Raw genomic sequence first — 23,207 nt, forward strand, 5'->3', positions numbered from 1 at the left:
TTGATGATCATAATCGTTCATTTTTGTTTACAATAGTTTGTAACCTTGACTTCTTTTTGGGGGGGAAGTGGAGGGGGTGCAACATCTGATTACTGCCTAATAATGTAAACAGTGGTTTTAGGATAGTTACACTTGTGAAGCACATGTAAACACATTATTCTCCTATTTCCTGGCACACATTGAGTATACTCACTGTAATAATCAGGATATGCATACATGTAAACAGCTTTGTCCTTTTTGTAAAGTGTGTGGAGTCACTGTGGGTCACAATCTCTCCAGGTTTCTGCAGTGTTCATTGAGCAAGGTACTGAGGCGTAACACCCCAGGTGATCTTTTTCTGCAGATGAATCCATTAAAAATGAATGATGATTTGTAACTTGAGCAGAGGAAAACTTTACAAGGATATTTTGTTCACTTGGTAAAAGCTGAATCATAAGTGTCCAACAAAGCAATCAGAAGCATCAATGGCAGAGGGGTTGATTTCAGAGTGCCTCCCTTGTCATCTTGATGTAAGTTCTTCTCTTGAGTCTTTTAGAGTCATGAGTGTGTCACAGGTGCTGTCAGACCACAGAAACACCCTGTGTGGGGCAGTTAAGACTAGTAACCACATCAGGCCTCTCAATGCGGGCCAATGCAGAACACAGCAGTCCCAGAGTGGAGCCTTCTTTCTGGGCCCAGTTAGAGAGGAGCGTGTGAGCAGGGGCCTCTCCACGCCCAAACAGGTCCAGCTGTTCAGGCTCGTAACCCAGTACTGCACCCAGCTGCCTCCACCCACGACCCCCTCCCTCCTGCAGGAGGCGCTCCACCTCTTCCTGTCTGTGAGGGGGGAGGTTGACGTACAGACGATTGTCCTGCTTGCTGTCCCTCTTAGTGCCTGTTGAAACCAATAAAATTACTCAACTATTGAACCACTTCAACTTGTGAAAAAAAAAACTGTATTTTGAACGATAACAGTGATATGATGATTTATCATTATCCAACTAATACATGGGTTCCTAATAACAAAGGTCTCATGAGAGGTCTGTTTCTTAGAAATGTTTATTGGCTAGAAATGAGAAAACTGACATGTTGTTTATGGAGGAAAATCAGGGGCTTAAAGTTTTTTTTTCTTTCAACAATTACTGTCTTCAGTGGGTGTTTTGTTTATTTCCAAATCATACATCCGAGAAAATTAACAATGAGTCTTTCTCTTCATTGCCTTTTATGGTTCATTGTTACATTTTTGGTGCATTACTGTACCGACTGTCAAACCATTAGCCTGAAACCTGGAGGCCTATGGAGAAAATTCGGCTCTCACTTTCAAATAATCTAGGGCAATATGGCAAGACTTGGGTTCCCCTTCTTCAATATATTGAAAAAACAAACTAAACTAATTACAATATAACATTAATGGCCTCCTTTGGAGTGAAAATATCTGTAACATTGAATGTTTTATTATTGCTACCTCGATCAAAAACATTTAAACATGAAACCTGGAGGCCAGAAAGCACATCAATGTGTGTCTTAAATGTATGCATAAGATGCAAAAACAATTGAGGAACTCTCAGAAAACCGCTTCGATGCAGCACTGCTAGTGGTCATAGACTTGTATGGAAACTTTTAGCTAACAGAGGCCAAGAGGATTAGTTCTGGTTCATAAAATAAATTCCCCTTTTCTAATGTGATCCTTTATTTCAAAGGGCTCCAAAATCATCTTAAATTTGCTAAGCATAATTGTTAAAGTTGTAGAAGTAAGCTGTAACTATGAATGGTGAGCAAAGTCTCTCAGCATTACTTTAATGTTGTAACTCTGTGCTGCTGCTATTTATGGCCGGGCCTCCTCTCATAAAAGAGATCCTTGATCTCAGTGAGACAAACCTGTTTAAATAAAGATTTAATAAAACAAAAACGTTTCGTGCAGCCTTTTAAACTTTCAGGTTAGCTTCAAAGCGCCTAAATCTACCACACCTTTGCTGGGCTGGTTGTCCTGCAGGCTGTGAGAGTCCAGAAAAACACCGCTGTCACTTTGGAGCTTTTCTCCCTCTGGGGACGCTCCCAACTCAGCCGCACGGGCCTTAGAGAGAGCCTTCTTCTGTTTACATGATCTCCAGCTGAGACGAGCACGGAAAAACAATGTCAGTTAAGCTAACCACAGGGAAAATCTTAATGTCATTATTACATTTATATAAGGAAAAAGGGGTAAAGTGGAAAGTCACCATTTGTAAGCCACATAGACGAGCAGGCCCAGCACTACAGCGGCCAGAACAGACACATATGCCAAGATGTTGTTGCTGCCTCCCTCGTCCTGCGGAGTAAACTTGGGTGTTCCAGGAGAAGGACTGGTTTCCCCCTCCACACCGGGCCAGCTAGGAGTATCCCGAGTCCCATCAACCCCATCCAGAGCAGGACGAGACAGAATGTGGAGCTTCTTATCTATAGTGATCAAAAAGGGGATAAACATGTCAGGAGTCATCGCATCTGCACATCAGAAACACATCTGAGCTGCATAAATCAGAGCCAGAAATAATCCCACAGAAGCCTGCACGCCTGCTGTAATGATACCCTCAGTCATCCCGCTCCCCTGGGGTTTTCAAACATTTCATTGCCCCTGTTTCCAGCCTCATTTTGCCTCTTGTGGTCTGTCTATTTTAGGATCAAACACTACAAGGTATTGTGATGACCTCTCTGGGGTCAAGGGTTACGACATATGGACCAAGAGTGTGTACAGATGACCTTACTCCTGGAGAGCGAGTGGGACTGGATGTTAGGGTCAACAGCCTGGCTCAGCCTTCAGGTTCTTGGGGGCAGTTAACCTAAAGACCTGTCAGGCTCATAGCAGTTGGATTACAGCACTTAAGTGAGCTCTTTTTTAACTAATGCTCATGTTTCCCAGCTCAGTGTTACAGAGTGTTCAGATGAGGTGTGGATGCAGGTGTTGACCACATGTCCTAGTATTCTCATAGACTCTCCCACTTGCCGCCTGCCTCCCGTTAGCTCATTCTTTTATCTTTTACTATAGCTGCTATACCCTGCAGTCGATCTTTAACAGATGAGGCTCACACTATTCTATATTTTTCCTATTGTAAAGGATTTTCCAGTAAAAGAGTGAATAGGCCTGTCTTTGATTCCTTTCCAACTTCTATGTTCTGTACTGGCATCCCAAGCAACAGACAAATACGTTTACACACTTCAGAAAAGGGTCATGTAATTTGCTAAGACAGTGAGGACTAGGATTTTCTTTAAAAACTTATTATTTGAGGACTACTTCATTTCACTTGTAAGAGTTACAGCCAAAAAAGGAGTAGTTTTAATTAAGTTAAGTGCCCATATTCACAATAAAGAAGGGCCAGGTCACCCACACAAACAGTGCCGGTCCTTTATGTGTTCATATTAGTTTTTGTTGAAGTGCCCAAAGCAGGATCTTTGTGGACAACCTGAAATCCTTTATGGTTTAGTATTTTAGAAATCACCTAAGATATTTTTGTTTTACTTGATTTACAAACAGAACAGTAGGCCCTAGCAGAGGGTTACACACATAAGCGGAGTGACTGCGGGGGCAGAGGGTGCGGCTCACACACACACACACACACACACACACACACACACACACACACACACACACACACACACACACACATACATCTATTTTCAATTTAAAGCAACCTCCCGTTGTCGTTAAGTTAATAATCCCCAGAAATCCATATACACACTAACACACCTGAAAACTCATTGAAGATTATTTATCTTATGTTTAAAGATGGGCCCATGAAATGCTTTAAGCTTAGGCGTGCAAACCACAACCCTGCTCCACGTATGCCCACTGCTTAATAATTCAAACGTTTACAAGCAAATCAATAATAATCGCCTTGGAGCCTACAAATGGACTGCACACTTTTTCTACATCTTACCACTATAGGTATATAATATATCAGCTGTTTCCCAGTTGTGAATTTGACAATCAGAAGGGCCCCTTGAGGATGCTCTGCCCCCTTTGCACTGAGAGTCTAGCTCCGCCCCTGGTTACACATTACATTTTGATCAACTGTGTAACAAGGAAAACCCTTGACTTAAAAAGAGGAAAGTGCAGCCAAGAGAGATGATAAATTCCTCCAGACTTTCCTCATGTATTTCCTCCTTATTTATAAAGAACATTCTTTTGTATAACTCACCCATGCAGATTGTGTCAGTGTTGGGCATACAGGCTCTAATCTCCACCTCACTGTCCGAGCACTGGGTGCAGGTCTGGCAGGGTTTGATTCCAACATGCTCTTCAGAAAACGTTCCAGGACCACAAATCTGGCACAGCCTGTCTCCTTTGGGACCACACTCCTGGATGACACCCTGTCCTTTGGTGCACTTGGAACAGGGTGCACACAAACCGTATTGGCTCATAAAGAAGAAGCCATTGTCACATTCACATTGGGTGTTTTCAGTTGCAGAACAAGAGGATAGTGTTGGGACACTCAGCGGGCATTTTGCACAGGGAATGCAAGAGCTGAGGTCTTCAGTTGAGGAAAATGTTCCTGGAAAACAGATTTTGAAAAACATCAGTGCTAGTTCTTCGTTCTCTCACAAATATCAGTAGCAGCAGCAGGAGAGTCTACATCTGAATAAGCTCTTGATCAGGCGACAGAGATAATGATAAGTCAGGTAAACCATATTCTGCATTCTGGAGTAACATTAGATGATAATTGCTCACCCTTTGGGCATGGCGTGCACTTGGTATCCTCTTTCCCACACTCTACCTCCACTCCAAAGCCTGCAGGACACAGACTGCAACACTGCCCCAACTCAGTGAACTTCCCACTGGCGCAGGCATCTCCAAAAGTAACCTAGGGTAAATAAACAACACCAAAAATTATATTAAACAAAGAAAACCGTCTCACACAAGGCACCTCAAATCAACCGTTTATGTATTGACGCAACAGTTACAGGATTTATTGCAAACCTTGAGGACAAGAGTCATGTCGATTTTGGTTTAAACTGAGGCTCATTACGAACAATGAGCCTTTGAGATGGTGAAAACTGCAACATTTAGAAAAGGTGAAGAAATCCACATGTCGAAGAGAAGTATCTACAATACAGAAAATATGAAATGTTGAATAAAAGTATCCCCTACTTTTTAACCAAACTGGTTGTCAAACAAGAGAACAAAGGCTGACGTTTTTCTGTGTTGCATGTTTTTTGCCTTACGCCACATGTTGGAAGAAAATCACACACATCCCACCCTTCTAATTTGAAGACGCAGAGAACCGGGTGAACTGAAAATGGCCCTTTATTATCTTTTTATCTGCCTCTGTTTTCACCCTTAAAGTTCTCTGAATCCTTATCTGTAAGTGGGTAATAGAGAGCCCAGCTTTGCTCATGACACGGGGGATAGGTCGGACATTCCTGACGGCTTGTGCAGTGGGGTTAGTGCCTGACAGGAGTGGCTGGATTTAATCAGATGGCTTTAGACCGGTGGAAAGAATAAGACATAAAGGGGTGAAGGAAAACACTCAGCGAAGGAGGAAGGAAGAAGTAAAAAGAGCTTCCAGCTGCCTACTCATTTCAAATCACCATGAATGACAGTGTGTGTGAATACAGTATGCGTGTGTGTGTGTGTGTGTGTGTGTGTGTGTGTGTGTGTGTATTTCTTGACATCAGAAACAGGAGGATTGGGGATATAAAAGAGACGGTTCCAGCCCCAGGCGAGGGTGTCAGTCATCCAACGCTGCCCAGCATGCAAGTGTCTGTTTGGGTGAGAAGGGGGCCCTTTGAAGTGAGCTAAGCCCTGCAGGTGTGTTTATGAAGGTCAGTATTTCACCAACTCCCCCTCTCCAGGCTCTGAAGCGCAGCATCTTAAACATGCACACATTTAGAGGGAGATTGGGCCGCTCTGCCTGAGGGCTGACAAGAGCAAACAGATGTCTAACAACTCACCTCCTGCAAGGGGGAAAAGTAACAACTAAACAAGCCTCTGATGTCTCTCTTTGTCTCTGGAGTCTGCCTAGACACACAGGCATGTGTGAACCTGTAGAGCAGGCTTATTTGATTCTGTTTTTGTTTTTTTTTAAATGCCAGATTTGAGAATTAAAAGTTGTCAATAGTTTTCATTCCTAGAGATGAGGATGTTGTTTCAGTAAACATAAGTTTGATTTTGACACTTCAATCAGGCCAACATCTGTTTATAAAATGAAATATAAATAATGAATACTTTAAATGTTTTTAAAAAGATTAAGGGCCTTAATTGGGTCCCTCCCCACCATAAAAACACACCACACCATTCCAGTCCCAAAACACTGATCTGCCCCTGACTGATACTACAGGAGCAACGGCCTTGAAACAAGGCTCGCCTCCATCCAAAAACAACAGCAAGTTTTACTGCGTTGACAACAGAGGAGTCTGATGATATCTGAGCAGCCACAGATCCCAGATCAGAGGTATTTAGCTGACAGGGTGGTAGGATCCAGCAGTCGGGGAACCAGGAGTATGTTTGGCATTGGCAGACTGTGACTGAGCCTGGTGTGTAATAACTCACAGCACAAAGACTTCCTGGTCGCTCTCATCAGTCCTCTTTGCTAACCCTCGCTAACCTCTCCCAGCCCTAAATCTATACTCTGATAAATATTTGGTGACAGTGGCTCTGTCTGTTTTATTTTTACCCCCAGCTTGGATTTCTGATGTTTTACAGTGCCTGGTGTGAGTCTGGGCTGGTGTTACTGTAAAACCTGCACGGAGGGCCAACTTAGCTCAGACTTGGAACTATAAAAGCCTGGCAGTCCACCTACTGGTGCCCAGAGTACAATCAAATGTTTCTGCTTTTCCCCCACTGGAGACAAGAGTGAACAGTGATCCACTTAGCAGGGGAATGACTGCTTTTATCTGCTGTAAATACAAGATAGATAAATAGATAGATAGATAGATAGATAGATAGATAGATAGATAGATAGATAGATAGATAGATAGATAGATAGATAGATAGATAGATAGATAGATAGATAGATAGATAGATAGATAGACAGACAGACAGACAGACAGATTTAAAAACTTGAGATTTCACATATTTGCGGCTTGAGAAACATTTGCGTGTATGTTGCATTATTCAATACATTAAACGTTTCTCATTTTGATCTAACATTAAAGAACCAGATTTAACATTTACATTTAACATTTACCAATGACCTCATCTTAAATATATTTTTCATTTTAAAAAAATATGACAAATTTCATGAATTCTGCTTTAAATGTGATTTTAAAAGTTTTATTTAAAAATGTATGTTTTTGAAAGTGTTCCAGAGCAAATTGTGGAAATATGTTGCTCTAATTTCAGCATGCTTTACAACTAGAAGTCCATAAAATTGTATACTTAAGTTTTGTAACAGCTGCATAAGAGAAAAAGAGACATTTATATTGAGTATGTATTATATACATATTAAAAAAAATCTAATTTGCATCATTAGGTATGTGACTCAAGATTAGCAGTCTATAGCTCTACCTTCATTGAGCATTAATCAACATCCTTTGCATTTATTCAGTTTTATTCTGTCTAATTATTATGGTAGACTACAGTGAACAGTTGTGATACCTTTAAATTGAACTATTTGCTGGTGTCACAGTGTTATGTTTTTTTTACTCATGGTCAGTTTCCATGCAAAGTTTAATTTTCTGTGCATGCAGTGCTCCAGAGGGGATCCAGTCTTATCTGTGGCCCTGGGGGCAGAAAGTCTAAAGGCGAGGGGGGTTGCAGTTGCTTTTTCCATTAAGGTAAGAAGCTGCTATCTGCAGGGATTCCCCAGTGAGAACAGACGGACCACCGAGGAGCGCTGCTTTCAATGGGGCTCTCAACTCCACGGCTGCCGGAGTTACTCAGTCAACGGAGATCACACACACACACACACACACACACACACACACACACACACACACACACACACACACACACACACACACACACACACACACACACACACACACACACACACACACACACACACACACACACACACACCATTTCAGTTTTTTCTCTCCCTGAAACATTTTCCCTGCCCTTTTGAAGTGGGACCCCATTTCAAGCACATAGTCTGGAGTTTCCACAGTTAATCTAATCTGTGTGAAAATAAACACACAAAAGGATGCTCTCACCCTCTTTCCCCTGTGAAGACAATGACCCCATGAGCCTTCACAAGCTGCCTGTGACAGCAACAGACAGAGGCCTCTCAACAGAGTCAGCCTGAGCTGAGGGAAAGTAGTCAAAGCTGCACATCCCTGCTCCTCTGATGACTGTCATCAGTGTGCAGGGCAACAGAAGGGACAAATTAAAGGACGTGGGTTTCTCTTTTTTCAGACACAGTTCTCCAAAACCTACAATCCTGAATCAAGCAAGACAGCTTTAACTATTAATCTAGTGCACCAAAGAGTAGAGAAGTGTTTCAAATTTCTAGCTAATCCTAATGTTCGTCCCCAGAGAAATGTAGAAGTACTTTATGGAAATTCAAATGGCTGTGGTAAAAGAAAAAACGAACCCCCCTCAGACTCACACACACACACACACCCACACATACACATACACATACACACACACACACACACACACACAACCACAAACTGGGTGAAATTGATGATAATTGCTTTGCTCCGGATATCTAGCACAGAAAGCTAGGCAACTTTTCTCACGAGGAACTGCTGTGAGCAACAAATGTGGTAACTTTTACAGTAAACTACAGACAATATGACTCGACAGAAGAAGATGTGCACATATGCTGTAAGACGTGCACTAAATCTTCCAGTGGGCCACAAGAGAATCATTTGAGAGCTCAAACAATAACCTTTAAGTTAACTAAACAGACAAACTTAAAGGCTTTGTGCTTGCAAAGCAGATCAGAAACAACATCTTAGATATCCTTTTGATAACAACACCCTGATTATAGGAAAGAGATACACATCTTTTAAGATCTTCAGTTTATCTCAACACTTTGATCTTACAAAAGTGCAGTGAGTCTGATGGGCATGTCTGGACAGGACTACCAGCCCCATGGGCTTTTTGAAGGTGGATGAGTGTCAAATTATTGTCTGCATCTGAGAAGGCAGGGGCATTCTTTTCAGACTCATCCTGGTTTAATAGTATGCTATCAAACACCCCTGATACTATAATTTGTCCATAAGATCCATCATTAATTCCACTGTAGGTGCTTAATCGTTGCAATCTGTCTGCTCCTGTGTTTTGTTTTTTGTCTGATGCTCAGTCTCATATTTACAGAGTGTTTGGTGACCTGTGAAGTCAACAGCAGCCTGTGTGAGTACAGGAGGAGGAAATCAGAATAAGATGGAGTGTGATTTTACTTTTGTTTAGTTTGGAGGCTTATAGAGAAAGGCCGGATGACATGTAATCAGATGCCTCCTCCTCACTCTTTCCATTGTTATTTGCCAGCCACGGAATGACAACTCATATTCACCAATAGGAGCCATGTGACACAGCTTTAATGAAATATGGCTGTGGTGTAATTCAGATTTCCTCCGGGAACAATGGGACAACATTTAACTTAGTGGGTGAAGTCTACAATAGCATTGATGTGTTGTTATGAGAATAAGACAGTGACGGGGTTTGGAGCAGTAAGATTCAGAGTAAATCTGTTGTAGAAATAGTCAGTAACTGTTGCTTACTTTTAACAGCAGAAGCGCGCAGATGCCCAAAAGTCTCATGTCTTCAGCCTCCAGAATCCCCCTTGACTTCGTGTGCACGGAATGCTGCCTCTTAAAATCTCTAGTAAAAGGTTTTTCAGTCGCCTGCAAACTTTCCAATCCTAGACGTCCAGATGTGACGCTAAAGTATCAACTTCTCCTGAAACGTGCTGGTTCAGATGCGTAAGTTCAGTTCAGCGCAGTCCAGTATAATCGGATGCTTTTACGCATGAAAAAGTGGCTTCAGAAAGCAGGCTTTGTACTCCACAGGTTGTCCCAGTTACAGCTCCGTAGCCGCATTTCCGTCTCTGAACGCATTCCCAGCTGATACCGTGTAAGTTGACACAAAGTTTCTTCTGTTTCAGCCTGCAGGATGCAAACAGGACTGCTACCTCTCCTGCAGCGTTGCAACAGATGAGGCAGGAAAAGCGCCCGAGAGCTCTCCTTGGCCTTTTCTCCTCCCATCTCCTCAACGTACAAAGGGGCTCTGTGATTGGCTGCATCTCTGCGACGCGGACCTACGATGTAATGATCCTGTCACCTCAATATGTTTTCATGTTATGCATAAAAAACTAACAATACTGGAATCGATTCACATGTAATCGCAAATTTGCAGTTACTAACATACTTACTGAACATGCTGCTAGCCTGCTTTAAGTAAGGTACAGTTGTGCTCATAAGTTTACATACCCTGGCAGAATTTGTGATTTCTTTTTGCCCATTTTTCAGAGAATATTAATGACAAGAGAAAAACTTTGGTTTTCACTCATGGTTAGTGGTTGTGTGAAGTCATTTATTGTCAAACAACTGTGTTTACTCTTTTTATATCATAATGAGAACAAAACTACCCAAGAAATCATAAATTCTGCCAGGGTATGTAACTTATGAGCACAACTGTAGCTTAACATTTAACTAAGTTTTAAGAACATCGACTTGTTATAGAGCATATGTCAGTGTTGTATGTTACTTAACGTGAATGTGAAATTTCTCCATCAAAATAGGACCATATTTATTTATTGGACTTTATATATGTATTTCTTAGGTACTTAACACTTTGGATATATGTGTCTCTTGCAGTGGTAACCAAATGCATATTCGTCAAGTATTGAGTCCTACATACATTTGTAATGCACTTAATTACTCAATTTTATTTCAAGTAAAACTTGATATTGTACTTTTAACCCTACTGTATTTACTCTTAATTTTAATGTTGTAGTTAATTTGCAGTTTGGGGTTCTGCATAAAAGAAATAATCATTGTCCATTATAATAGTATTGAATTAAGTGATTTTAACAACCCCCATGTTTCACAGCTGTCACATAAATGTAAAGATAAATGCGTCAATGTTTATAATACAACTTTAACAAATGTAATGTATGCATATGTGTTTGTTTATTCTTATTATGTGATTTGAATATATTCTAATGTTTATACTTCTGCAATTTAATCATGGAAAATTTTGAAAGCATGCCTTCTATGCCTGGTCTGATTATTTCTCCACTTGTACATGTGTTGTGCTAAAGATTTGAGTACTTAACTCGGTATGCATTTCAGGGACCTTAACCCTCCTGTTATGTTTGTTTATCAGGGACAGCAATAATGTTCCTGGAGCAACTTTTTAAAATCTCATTTTTAACTCCATTACTAACCATTTAAATCAATATTTAGTGCAATTGTGTTCTTTAATTCTCACAGATCATGGTTCAATGAGGATAACTCACTCGTTTTTTAGGAACACAGTTGCAAAGAAACAATTAGTATTTGACACTTTTGACCCCTTTTAGCCTCCACTTTGACTGCAGGGTCAAATTGACCCACAACCAGTATCTATGTAATATAAACATGCAGGGGGGGGCAAATGTGTGAAATGAGCTATTTTCATTTTTATGTTGTTTATGTTGATTAAGCAAAACAGAGCAAGAAGTTTCATAGTTTTAACATAGTTTTAACATTTTTGATTTTTGAACTTATAAAAAGGGTAAATTTGACCCGCAACATAACAGGAGGGTTAAGGTGTCCTGTTTGAGCCCAAACAATTTCTGAGATAATTTCTTTATATGATGAGCTGTTATTTAAACTATCTAAGTGCTTGTTAACATAAATATGTGAATACTGGGATAAGACTACTCAGATTTGAGCTCTGTTACATTGCTCCATTTTACAGCCCTTCAGAGACTGTCCCATGTAGCTGTGATCAACAGTTATCAGAGAGAAAAGAGAGCACGGGAATCAAACAAGAAGCTCTGAGGAAGAAGGACATGTTTGATCTCAGCAATTCAAAAGATTAGAAAACCAATACAGGCTTAATGACACACCTTGTAAATGTAGTGAATGCATGGCAGGGGGCCTGCAGACTTCAGAGGAAAACAAATGGAGAGATCTCTCAGACACAATACTACTTACACTTCAAAGCCTGCAGAGAGATGAGAGGAGGCAGAGGGCGATCCTGCTCTGATAAAACTGCAAGCCGTATTTCAGTCACAAGGAATCCTCCTTTTTTAAGTCTGACATTAAAGCTCCTGTGTGGAGTTTTCAGCTGGTTATGAAACAAGCTGAAAATAATACTGATGCCTCTAAATGACCGTAGAAAACAAGGCCATCAAGGCTGCCAAATAAAGACTAAAAGCACAAAATAAAAAAAAATAAAAAAACACTATTTCACATGTGAAGGTAACCATTGACAGGGACTGTTTTGGCCACAGGGGGCGCCAAAATTAACATAAAAGGAATGGTTTCTCACAGAACTTAGAGACTGATTTCAAAAACGCAGCTTGATAATAATTATTTCTTTACTCCCTTAAAAAAAGATTATGCATGGCCAGAGTGTTACCCACACTGTAAACATTTCAAAGTTAACACTTCAAAGTTAAGTGATTGTGTGTATGTTGTAATGTTTGCAACTACACCCTTTAAAAGAAACTGAATAAAAATGTTTCTCCATGTTTATGGTGAGATCATGTTTATTTAATTTTATGTATATTCCTATTTTAATCATTTAAAAAAATATTTCCTGAAATGCACAGCAGAAATCTCTATTTTTAAGTATTTTTAAGCATTATTAAAATGTGTCTTAAAAACTGTCTTTAATACTTTTAGTTCCATTCACTTTAATCCAGTCCATCAATTTGTCTTGATGTGGATGCTCAATGAATCCTAAATTAAAATTGGTCCTTCAATTTGAATTGTAAACAAGTTATTGTAATCTTATCACACTAGAACCCCACCCCCACACCCCTTTTTTCCAAAAGTCTTCACTGTTAAAAACTCATTGAAGGGGGGAAATGTTCTATGCAGCAAACATCAAATGAAAAATAGATTTAATTCTAACAGCAACCAGATGAAAAATTAGTCTCTGTGTTTTCCCTTATATTGTCCTTATCTTCATCATAATCTTGCTCCAAGGGCAAAGACTCTATCCGAGGGTTGTTCTCCTGCGTGGTAAACATGGGTGGGAATGCTCAGACAGCTAAAAAACAAAGAAAACATGAGTCCTCCACAAAGGCCAGAGAAATTAACCAGGGACCAGAGGGGGAGAGAAGAAGTGATGTGTGTGAGGCCTGCAGCCGTTGACAGAGGCCTGTTTGAGGGTTGTTGTGGTTCTTGGCAGGAACAACTTGAACAACACTAAAATTGCAGCGTTTCATAGTAGCCATCCCCTCGGCCTGGCCTCAGGTCCTGAGAGGTCAGAGGGAGAGACTGCCAATAAACGAGAGCGAGGTGTCGACCCCTCCCACCATTGTCAGAGGAGCCACATCAGAGCGACTGCATCCCTCCTCACCCTCCTTCTCCACTTCCCTTATTCACTGTCCTGTGGTTTCTGTTTGACCAGGGGTCTGCAGGTCAGTTTTATCACCCACCTCACCCCTCTGAATTGTTCCCCTGGAGGTGTTTATGGGGAGGCCGACAGGATGTTGGGCCCACCAGGAGATCAAAGTCTCCTCTTCATGTTAAACATGCTGTCGCACACTGTGACCTTTTCAACTCCAAAAGGGTTAACATCACAGACACATGCGAGGCTGGGATTACAGTAGAGGAGCTGGAAGATCTGCATTATGGCAGCGGATCAGTTTCCTTCCTGCTGTGGTTCACACACAAGTATCAGAGCTCAATTTTCTGTAATGGAGGATCATCCTCAGGATCCAGACTGTGGTTCACAGGGAGGAGGACTCTCTTAAATCCATCTGTGCAGTCATTACTAATGGCCATTTTAGGACAATTTCAAGAGAGGATAAAGACAATTACAGCAACTTCAGAAACAAAGTGTTGGAGAGGAGACAGGAACAAAATCACAATATTCAGAGTTATGTTTAAAACTCATGTGAAGAACTTTCTGTTTGTGTATATTTAGAGGCCCCCTGTGGACAAAGTGACACCTCATATCTCCTGGCATATCTTGTCCAGCACAAGTGTAAATAATATGTTGGACAAAAAAAATCTCATCTTTTAACAGTTTCACTTAAAATCTTTGCAGTTTAAAATAAAACATGTTTTTTTTCAGTGGGCTGTTAATCATCTGGTCTGACACCTACCCTCTTGGAGTAGTCATGGGCACCTAAAGTCACAATACAGAAATTGTCAGTGTTGTTGCTGAAAGTCTTGTTTATTTTTTAAGGTCTGAAAGAGGCATCACTATGAATTTTGGTCTGTTACACACCGCTTTAAGGTATAAGGGATGAGGGAGGCGGCTTCTATTTTTAAAATGTTAAAAGGGAAACAAAGGTTATCAAGTGATTAAGGAAAAAGAATCAAGTCCAAATTGGAATCACTGCTGGCCTCGGTCTAAGGCTTTTTTTCTCTATCTTTATCCAAATTAGGGCATCAACACAATAAAAAATAGACAACAAAATATATACACATTGACTTAAAGCCGGACCCAGATTGTGGCACTATTCTTAAACAAGGTGTCTGTTTTGAGCTCCATGAGTTAAACTAAAGGCTCAGAGTCTTAACATAAAGCATAGCAGTGGTATCAGTCATCATGCACAATACATTGTTATAGTGTGCATGCTAGATCTGCAAACCATTCTTTACATTCTCAAAATGACCTTTTCTTACAGTCATATGATTTACAACCCCAATTCAAAAATAAGTCGTAACACTGTCCTCCCTGTACAGAGATTTCTCTGGATTCTAAGAATCTGTTAATGACATTATGTACTGTAGATGATTAAATTACCATTCTTTGCGATTTTACGCAGTGGACCATGATTCTGAAATTGTTGAAATATTTGCTCCACAGTCTCTCATGGAGTGGAGTGAACCTCTTCCAATCCTTACTTTGGAGATACTCAGCCTCTCTGGAGTGTCCTTTTTAAACCCAGTCATGTTACTAACCTGTTGCAAATGAATCCAATGAGATGTGAGAGGTGTTTTATGGCACAATCTTTTCAGCATTTTTTTTTCCCTGTTCTAACTTTTTTGAGACATGTAGCTGATATCAAATTTGAACTGAGCATATCTTTTTCATTTAAAAACAAATCAGTTTCAACATTTGATATGTTAGATGCAGTATTCTCATTAATCCTCCTGTTATGTTTGTTTCTCTGGAACAGCGATAATGTTCCTGGGTCAATTTGAGCCGGGGCATATTCAATAATCCAAAAAGTGTCAGAACCCAAAAAATCCCATACACATTTTTTTAAATCTAATTTTAACTCCATTACTAACCATTTAAATCAAGAATTAGTACATGTGGTGTTCTCTTATTCTCACAGATCATGGTTCAGTGAGGATAACTCACTCGTTTTTTATTCAAATTAATATTAAACTTTTTTAATGTACATTGGAAAGCCCTAAATATAAATACAATAGTTTTAGATGACATAGATTTTTGTTTATTTTATTTAATAATATTAATATTTTATTTTATTTGCCCAGATTTTTATGCTGCATTTAGCTGGTTTGGAAGACATATATTGCCTAAAATAGACTTTAAAAAGGGTCAATTTGACCCCTAACATAACAGGAGGGTTAAAACGTAAGGTTTAAATAATTAGCAAACCATGTTGTCATCATGAGATATGAATGGTCTGATTTGCAGAATTTCTGTTCCTTAAATGGAAAGTAGATCAACTGATCAGACATTTCAGCAGTCTCTTTTATACGTCATTGTACAATAGGTTATTGCAAGTATCATCTACAAAGACACAGGAATTTATATGTGTGCACCGCGTTATGGGTATTGCACTCATCCAAATAACTCCCTTTGTCTCTTTCTCTCCTGTCATGACACTGCATAACAACTGCTTTGTTCTAACCACAGTAAAAAGAAACAGGCAGGAAGTGAATTCCTCTGAAGCTCACTCACAGACCCTCGGCTCACGTGTCTCACAGTCATCAGATGTTTTCAGCTCATCGTATACACAAGAAGAACGAACAGTAAAACACCAGAAAAAAAGCATCCAGCCAGCAGTTTTACTGAGTTCACTGACAACATCTTTTCCACTTCTGAGTCGTTTTAGAGCAGTAGAGTCTGTTTAAAATCGAATAAAACGTGACACACTGTGATCTTACGTAGAAATACATGATTGGAATTCAGTGTTTATACATGGCTCAAGATGCAAGCTGAAAAAGGCACTTTTCAGACCAAATAAAAGAGAGATATAGTCATGTGATGAACAGAGTGAGGGCATTTTTTAAAAGACTTTTCCTCCCCTGTGTGTAAGGCATCTGAAGGCTCCATGATTATAGAACAAAGGGAATACATTTGACAGACTTATCAGAGCAATCATAACATTAACTGTAACAGTTTTGCTTAGAGGGTAAAGATAGCAGAGTTAGAGATTGTGGTGCACTTCTGGTGAAAGGATCAGCAAATCAGTTCAACATTGGTTCACTAGTGATCAGTTTACCCCCTGTGTCTTTCTTTACAAAGTCAACCCTCTTGTGGTATTCAACAGTATTGCAATATAGAAATCTCGAGTAATATTTACAGTAGTTTTCAAGTGTCCAGGAGTTTTAAGAAGATGCCATCGCCAATCAATGACTTTGGGACATTCAACAGCGCAGGGACAACAGCTGTTCCTCTGACAAGAAAAGCAGCACTGAACTCAGAGTCGGCAGAGTTCACAGGGTTACTTTTATAAAAGTGTCTCATGAGTCACATCCCTGAAATATGACTCACTGTTTGAGCTCACAGCCTCAAACACTGAGCTTCTCCTCCCTCCACAAAACAAGGCCACTCTTTGGAATGATGCTGATTAAAAACATTACACATCTATATTTGAAATACACAATAAAATATCAGATCATTAAAGAATAAAGAAAGTGCTCAGTGTATAGTTCCTCTCTCAGAGAGATCAGTGGCCGAGATGGACAGTTTGTCTCCCAGCATGTCAAGGAAGGAAGAAAGGAAGGCCACGTTTTGTCTGGTGAGCGTCTTGGTGGAGCAGGTATCAGAATCCTCATAGTCCCTCCACCTTAACTCATCTTATTTCCCAGGATTTTCAGGGGGACTGTATTCTGTTTCACCTGCAGACACCTGAGAGATGCGGCGTGTGCTGAAGAGGCGACGTGAGAATTGTCCTGTTTGAACCTGAGAACAAGAGAGACAACATCTTAATCTCCACTTTAGGGCTAAAAGAGAGATCTTAGACTAAAGTTGCTCAATTATCATTTGAAAAACCTGGTTAGCAACAAGTACTTAGCATATGATTACCACCCCAACCCCCCTCCTCCCCCTCCTCCTCCACAAACCTGCAACACAACCACACTCCCGCATCTTATGATCACAGTCTCTTAGTTCTCACCTCCGCTGGCTTTCCTGCCCCTACTACGATTAACTTCCCATCCTCCAGTCCAACCAGGATGTGGCTGAACTCCTTGGTGACGGACACACATCTCACAGGAACCTTTAGGGCCAGAGGTGGTACTGGAGCATCCAAGCTGTTAACAGGAAAAAAGTTACACTAAGGGAACTAAAATTCTAAACAAAGCGTTGCATTCATGATGCAATCTGGAGGTACATTTCCAGCTTTGTTTAATGTGTCTCTCTACCTGTATAAATCTCGGATGTGGAGGCTGCCCTCCATTGTTCCAAGGATGATGTACTCAGACACCAAGTGGAGAGCAGTCACCTTCTCCTCCAAGATGGAAGAGGACAGCAGACAGCCATTCACGGAGTAAACATGAATGGAGTACTTCCCCTTTAAGGAAGAAGCAGAAGTTGGGTCTTTGGAGTAAACATGCTGTGAAATATGTTGGAGCTTCTGTTTTTACCTGTGTGTTTATGCACTATAGTGAAAGTACCTGTCTGTGGGCGTGTTCCACCAGTGATGTCTGCACGACAATGTGGCCCTCCAAGCCCACCTGAAGCTCAGAGATCTGTGCAGGCACACAGCTCTCACTGGGCGGTTGCAGTGTTCGCAGGAACTGGCCTCGTCGGACAGTGTGCACGATCACAGTCCCGTCCTGACACACAGGAGAAAGCAGTTAAATCACTGTTGGACCCAGACTTTTTTGATGCAGTGTTCTCTCTCTCGCTTTTTTTTCTTTCAATATGCATACCAGGGCGTCCAAACCAAAGCCATATGGACTCACAGCTAGCTGTTTTATTGCTGATTTTGCAACCTTTCATGTGTTCTGGCAGCTAAAATAGATCAATCTAAAGCTCCTTAAGCTGCAGCGAGTCATAATACATTTTTATGTTTTATGTCTCTTTTCTAATTCTAATACTGTTCAGGAGGACATGAAAAATAGTTTAAACGACAGTCATCCAAGACTGAGGTTTGCCCTTGGATAACTTTGTTACATTGGATTTGCCAGCCAAGAACAGCCACTGGCTATAAGATGTAAACATCTGTGTCTTCTGCTTATAAACTCTGTATGTTCTGTGGGTGTTTCCTGTAGCTGGCGGGGATCACAATCTCTCAGCTAATGAACCACATCACAGTTTGCCTGGAGAACGTCCAAGTGGAATTTTCAAGTATACTGTTTGTATATAGTTTAACCTCATATTGGCACAAAACTCCAGAACTCAAGCAGTAAAGGAGATAAAATAAAAAGTCTTCTGATAGTTAAACTTCAAAAAATATTGTAGAGTATTGTTTCCGTCTTTTTTCAGACAAGTATTCTTGGGCTTAGGATTGATGGTGAGATAGAAGGCAACTTAATTAATCTATCAAAGCAGCAAGTTAGAGCTCCTGTAATGAACTGTCAGTTTGCATCAATTTTGACGCCCCCTGTGGACAGAGCCATTGATGTGTGAGTATTTATTTTTAAGATTATTTTTAGGCTTCCATGATGAACAATGGAAAGAAACACTAAACTGAGAATCAATCCAACAGCCAGTGCAACAATGACCACAGCCTCTGTACATGGGGCGCCTCCTCCAACATCTGAGACAAACTGGCACCCCATAAGTTGTGTATTTTATTTCTCATTCTTCCTTCTTTTAACAGCCAAAAGTATGACTCATTGAGAGTCTTTGCCGTCAAAAGTGTAACAAAGACTGTTTTGTCAGTTTTCTGTGTATCACTTTGTCTGACAGCTACTGAACAGTGCTTTCAGACATTAAAACTTTATAGAAATAATCAATCTTTATACTGAGGATCTGATTTGCTTTTTTAGGCCATGAAGATGTGTAATTATTCATTTGAGACTGATCCATAATCAGAAAAAAGCTCCAAACATAATATTCTTTCTTTAATTTTTTATAAATATATTTATGAATATACTTTATGTATATTTTTGGCTACTTCTGCAGTAATCATCATGAATGGACAGAAGAGATGAGCATATCTAATAAAGTTCTTTGTGTCTTAATTCTGTTGTTACATGTCTAGAACATTACAGGATGCAGGGTCTATAATGTACCGGCTGTTTGCATCGTTTTGAAATCTTTTCATAGTTGTGTATTTTTCTTTTTGACCTACGCACACTGAATTTGCACATCATGTCATTTATTACATGCTAAAGGTGTTTAAAGGAAACCAAAGGCTAACTATAGTGTTACACTTAGCGGCTAACCTTTGACCCTGAGACAGCCATGTCTAGTTCAGTGCTGATGGCCACACAGGTGACCTCTTGGTCATGTCCACAGAGAACCTGGACGGGTCGAGGAGACAGGCAGCTGGAGAAGCCACCCTGAGGGTAAAAAAAAAAAAGAGGATCAGTGGGTTCTTCAACTTTGATGGCACCTTCAACAAATCATGCTCACATGTATAAGCATGTTGGTGAGTCTAGTAGATGATGAGGTGGTCTGAAATGTTTACCTGCTGTTGAACCTGCCACACGATACAGGATGTGTCCCTTGAACCAGAGATGAGGTAGATGCCACAGAGATCCAGAGCCAAGCAGGTAACAATGTCTTTATGTGACAGAAATAGACAAATGTTTAGAGTGAATCATTGAACATTTTCATATATAAATATAACACATAATAGTAAGAGCTCACCAATGTGTCTGCAGATCCTTCCCACCAACTTGCCCTTCCCCAGCTGGGTGACGCGCAGGCTGCAGTCCCAGTGTCCTCCACTGAACAGCAGTCTGCCATCGTTGGATACCACCAGCACCTGCGCGCTGATCTCCATCCCCTGAGCAAAAGGGCCTCTCAAGAAACGTTGCGTCCTGTTGGATAGATGAAAGCCAAGTTTGAAACAAGAAGAGAGTGAGCGAAGAGATTTAAAACCTGCACATTAAACCGTCATGACATCTGCAAATTACAACCTCCTTGAAACGCAGCATTCCAATGGTTCTAATCTTGATTTAATCTGTTTATGGGATCCATGAACTACGTCAGGGTTCAGTTTAGAATAAAATCCATTCAAATAAAATTTGTTTAATTAAACAGACTTTGAAGCCTTACAGAAGGATAGTAAGACAGATGTTATGCTTGCATCAAGCTGTCAGGACAGTTTTATGTATCTTATGGTTGAAATACGTATCACACAAGTTTGTTTTCTGAAGGCACTCACTTAGGGTTTGAGACTGTGGGGTCCTTGGTGAAGGTGAAGTAGTTGGCGATGTTTTTGTCGTACGGTAGCCAGCTATGTGTCCCTATCATCCCATTTGAGCTCACAGTTACCTGAAGAGAGAAACGTTACTACAATAAAAAAAAGCTCTGACCTTAACTGTTTAGAATAAAGCCGGATTGCTCTCTAGGGAGTTTCGTATGTAAGGAAACATACCAGCATATCTGAGCCCTGGATGATGAAGGGGCGGTTTTGGTTCTTTGGTACCACTGCCTGGACCAGAGAGAGGCCATCGCTTACAACCTAAGGTACACACATACACAGAGATGTGACACAATAAGAAGAAAGAGGAATAATGAAGTCATGACAGAGATTAAAGGTGATTTTTAACCCACCTCCTTGAATGGCCGGAGTTTTGAGAGCTGCTCAAAGATATTTGGGGGCACTGTGTCTAGACGGACCAGCCGCCTTGTTGCGTTCGCAGCTGTCATACGAGGAGGATGAGGTTCCTGGTGGCACAGAGCAAAAACAGAATGTTGATAATCAAGGCTTTAAAAGTATCTGTGATTTTGTGCTTGTAACTTCCTAAAGGTCCCCTTGAAGGTCAGTCAATATAGTTATTGACATTTGTGTAACCTTCTGGATCAAATGGGCAAAAAATGTAAGCCCCATTGACAAACTTGTGGAGGTATCCAGTGAATGACCCTGTGATGCTGCCTCATCATTCACTGGTTTTGTGCTGATGTATGTTTGATAACATCCATAAATTCAAAGAGAATATCAATAAGAAGAAGAAGAAGCTGATATTGGATTCAGGAGTTATACCTTGAGGAGCTGACAGGGAGTCTGACCAAAGTTGCTGATGATTCCCTCCAGGGCTTTCCGCTCCGTCTCATTGACGATTGCATCCAAATCAACCGCACCTACAGAGAAGCCAAACAAGACAAGTGAGTGAGTCTAAATAAAGAACACACAAGAATCAATGGGACATGAGGAGCAGAAGAGAACACTTAAAATGACCTGGATGCATCCATATCATGTAAAAGGGTATTGACTTATGTCTTACCCTCATATGTGCAGTAGTAGAAGACGTTCAGGGCGTTCACTGCCTCCTCTCCTCTCTGCTTGCATCCAAAGATCAGGTCGATCCACTCGTGGAGGTGACTGGACACATGCTCACATTCCTAGAGTTTAGATGTTTTGTTTTTAATCTTGAGGAGCTCAATACTGCGAAAAATATTTGCAAGATTTAATATCTATTTTTGTGGATTTACCAAGGCCTTCCTGTGTTTCCTGATGAAGTCTTCTCTTGATGTGGCCCAACGAGGCAGAAGAACATCTGTCACCAGCTCCTGAGACATCTGCAACTGCCCCAAGTCGAAGCCTACAACAGCAGCAACAGTAGTGCGTTTCTGATTAGAGAATATTTGTACTCAAGCAACTCTACAATTATAACATTTTAATCCAAAGCTGTCAAAAAAGTAAATCTCCCTCACCATTAATGTTCTGCAGGAACTCTGGGAAGTAAAAAAACTCTGGTATGAGTTCTTTGACATCGGCCGGACTCTCCATGCGAGCCTGCCAGGCGGCTGCCACAGAGTGAAACTGTCTGTCTGCACAGTCGAACCTAAACAACCACAGGAGGCTCCAATATTAAATCACAGAAAACAGGAAATTGATCAGATATCCAGCACTAGTCAGCGTTCCCACCTGCCACTCTGCAGCTGGATATGCAGGGTCGTGAAGGGCTCCATGCGGATCATGTAGTGCATGACTCCTGCTGCATTAGAGTAGTGTGTGCCATAGTGGAATTTGTCGATGGTGCCTGTTGGGTCCTCAAAGCTTTCGTACCTAGTAACAAAGAGAAGAAGTGTTCATTGGTTAAAACACTGCAGTTTTTTTTTTTCATAGGCAGATATCAATGCAGTCTTAAAACCTAGAACATATGAGAAATGGCCAGTCACAGTTTTCACATAGAAGAAATCTTTTTATATTTCAAGTAAATTGAAGATCTGAGGGCTGCACAGAGCATAAATATTTTTAAAAGCAAACTCAAGTCTCGCTTTTAACTGAGTTTTATTCTTAACAGTTTTATATATTTATTTATTTATTTATTATCTAGTTCAAATTTTAGTCACTCTTATTCTACTTTATTCATTCTTGTACTTATTTATTTATTTAAAGTATAGCATCTTATGTTCTTTTAATGGTTTAATATTTTAGTGTTTTATTATCTTAGAAATGTATTTTATTTTGGTGATTTTAATTTCCTGTGTTGAGTTTTAACATCTTATTTTACCTCCAGTGTTTCCTCATTAAGAAATCATGAGAGCGTTTGTTCAGCAACTTCTTTTTTTTTTATTTAACTATTTTATTTTTATTGTTTTTATTACTGTTGTTGCATATATTGTGTTCTTAACCTTAGGATAGCGGTGGTTTTGGGGTCAGGGCTCGGGGTGGGATCTTTTTCTTAATTTGATCTATTTAAGGTTGTTTTATGTACAGCACTTTGTGTTACAATGTCATTGTATGAAAAGTGCTTTATAAATAAAGTCTGATTGATTGATTGATTGATTGATTGATTGATTGATTGATTGATTGATTGATTGATTGATTGATTGATTGATTGATTGATAAAAAAAATGTATTTCTTCACTG

At 40.3% G+C, this 23,207-nt stretch overlaps 2 protein-coding genes and 1 long non-coding RNA gene across 8 annotated transcripts in view; 1 reads left to right on the forward strand and 2 right to left on the reverse strand.

Annotated features, from left to right (window-relative positions):
- nradd (neurotrophin receptor associated death domain) lies at window positions 1–10,074 on the reverse strand. The gene is made up of 6 exons (XM_034698758.1): window positions 9,622–10,074; window positions 4,679–4,811; window positions 4,149–4,502; window positions 2,196–2,412; window positions 1,948–2,090; window positions 1–874 (listed from the first exon to the last, which is right to left on the reverse strand). Exons 1-6 carry the CDS (start codon window positions 9,658–9,660, stop codon window positions 561–563), a joined length of 1,200 nt encoding a protein of 399 aa, XP_034554649.1. The 5' UTR covers window positions 9,661–10,074; the 3' UTR covers window positions 1–560.
- Window positions 8,911–10,215, forward strand: LOC117823541. Its single transcript, XR_004633424.1, has 2 exons — window positions 8,911–9,142; window positions 10,005–10,215. It is a non-coding gene; the product is annotated as an uncharacterized LOC117823541 (long non-coding RNA).
- A 5,817-nt stretch (window positions 10,216–16,032) lies between these two features.
- Window positions 16,033–23,207, reverse strand: part of nbeal2 (neurobeachin-like 2) — a 40,123-nt gene continuing 32,948 nt past the window's right edge. For all 6 annotated transcript variants that reach the window (XM_034697977.1, XM_034697974.1, XM_034697978.1 and 3 more), the window contains 15 exons: window positions 22,260–22,400; window positions 22,046–22,176; window positions 21,824–21,933; window positions 21,616–21,733; window positions 21,375–21,472; window positions 20,945–21,058; window positions 20,766–20,852; window positions 20,553–20,662; window positions 20,033–20,205; window positions 19,851–19,945; window positions 19,606–19,722; window positions 17,887–18,048; window positions 17,635–17,783; window positions 17,388–17,523; window positions 16,033–17,173 (listed from right to left, as the gene is read on the reverse strand). In XM_034697977.1, the coding sequence (XP_034553868.1) occupies window positions 17,069–17,173; window positions 17,388–17,523; window positions 17,635–17,783; window positions 17,887–18,048; window positions 19,606–19,722; window positions 19,851–19,945; window positions 20,033–20,205; window positions 20,553–20,662; window positions 20,766–20,852; window positions 20,945–21,058; window positions 21,375–21,472; window positions 21,616–21,733; window positions 21,824–21,933; window positions 22,046–22,176; window positions 22,260–22,400 (1,846 nt within the window). In that variant the 3' untranslated portion in view covers window positions 16,033–17,068. The remainder of the gene's footprint in view (window positions 17,174–17,387; window positions 17,524–17,634; window positions 17,784–17,886; window positions 18,049–19,605; window positions 19,723–19,850; window positions 19,946–20,032; window positions 20,206–20,552; window positions 20,663–20,765; window positions 20,853–20,944; window positions 21,059–21,374; window positions 21,473–21,615; window positions 21,734–21,823; window positions 21,934–22,045; window positions 22,177–22,259; window positions 22,401–23,207) is intronic.

This window comes from Notolabrus celidotus, chromosome 12 (assembly GCF_009762535.1).
Source record: "Notolabrus celidotus isolate fNotCel1 chromosome 12, fNotCel1.pri, whole genome shotgun sequence".
NCBI lineage: Eukaryota > Metazoa > Chordata > Actinopteri > Labriformes > Labridae > Notolabrus > Notolabrus celidotus.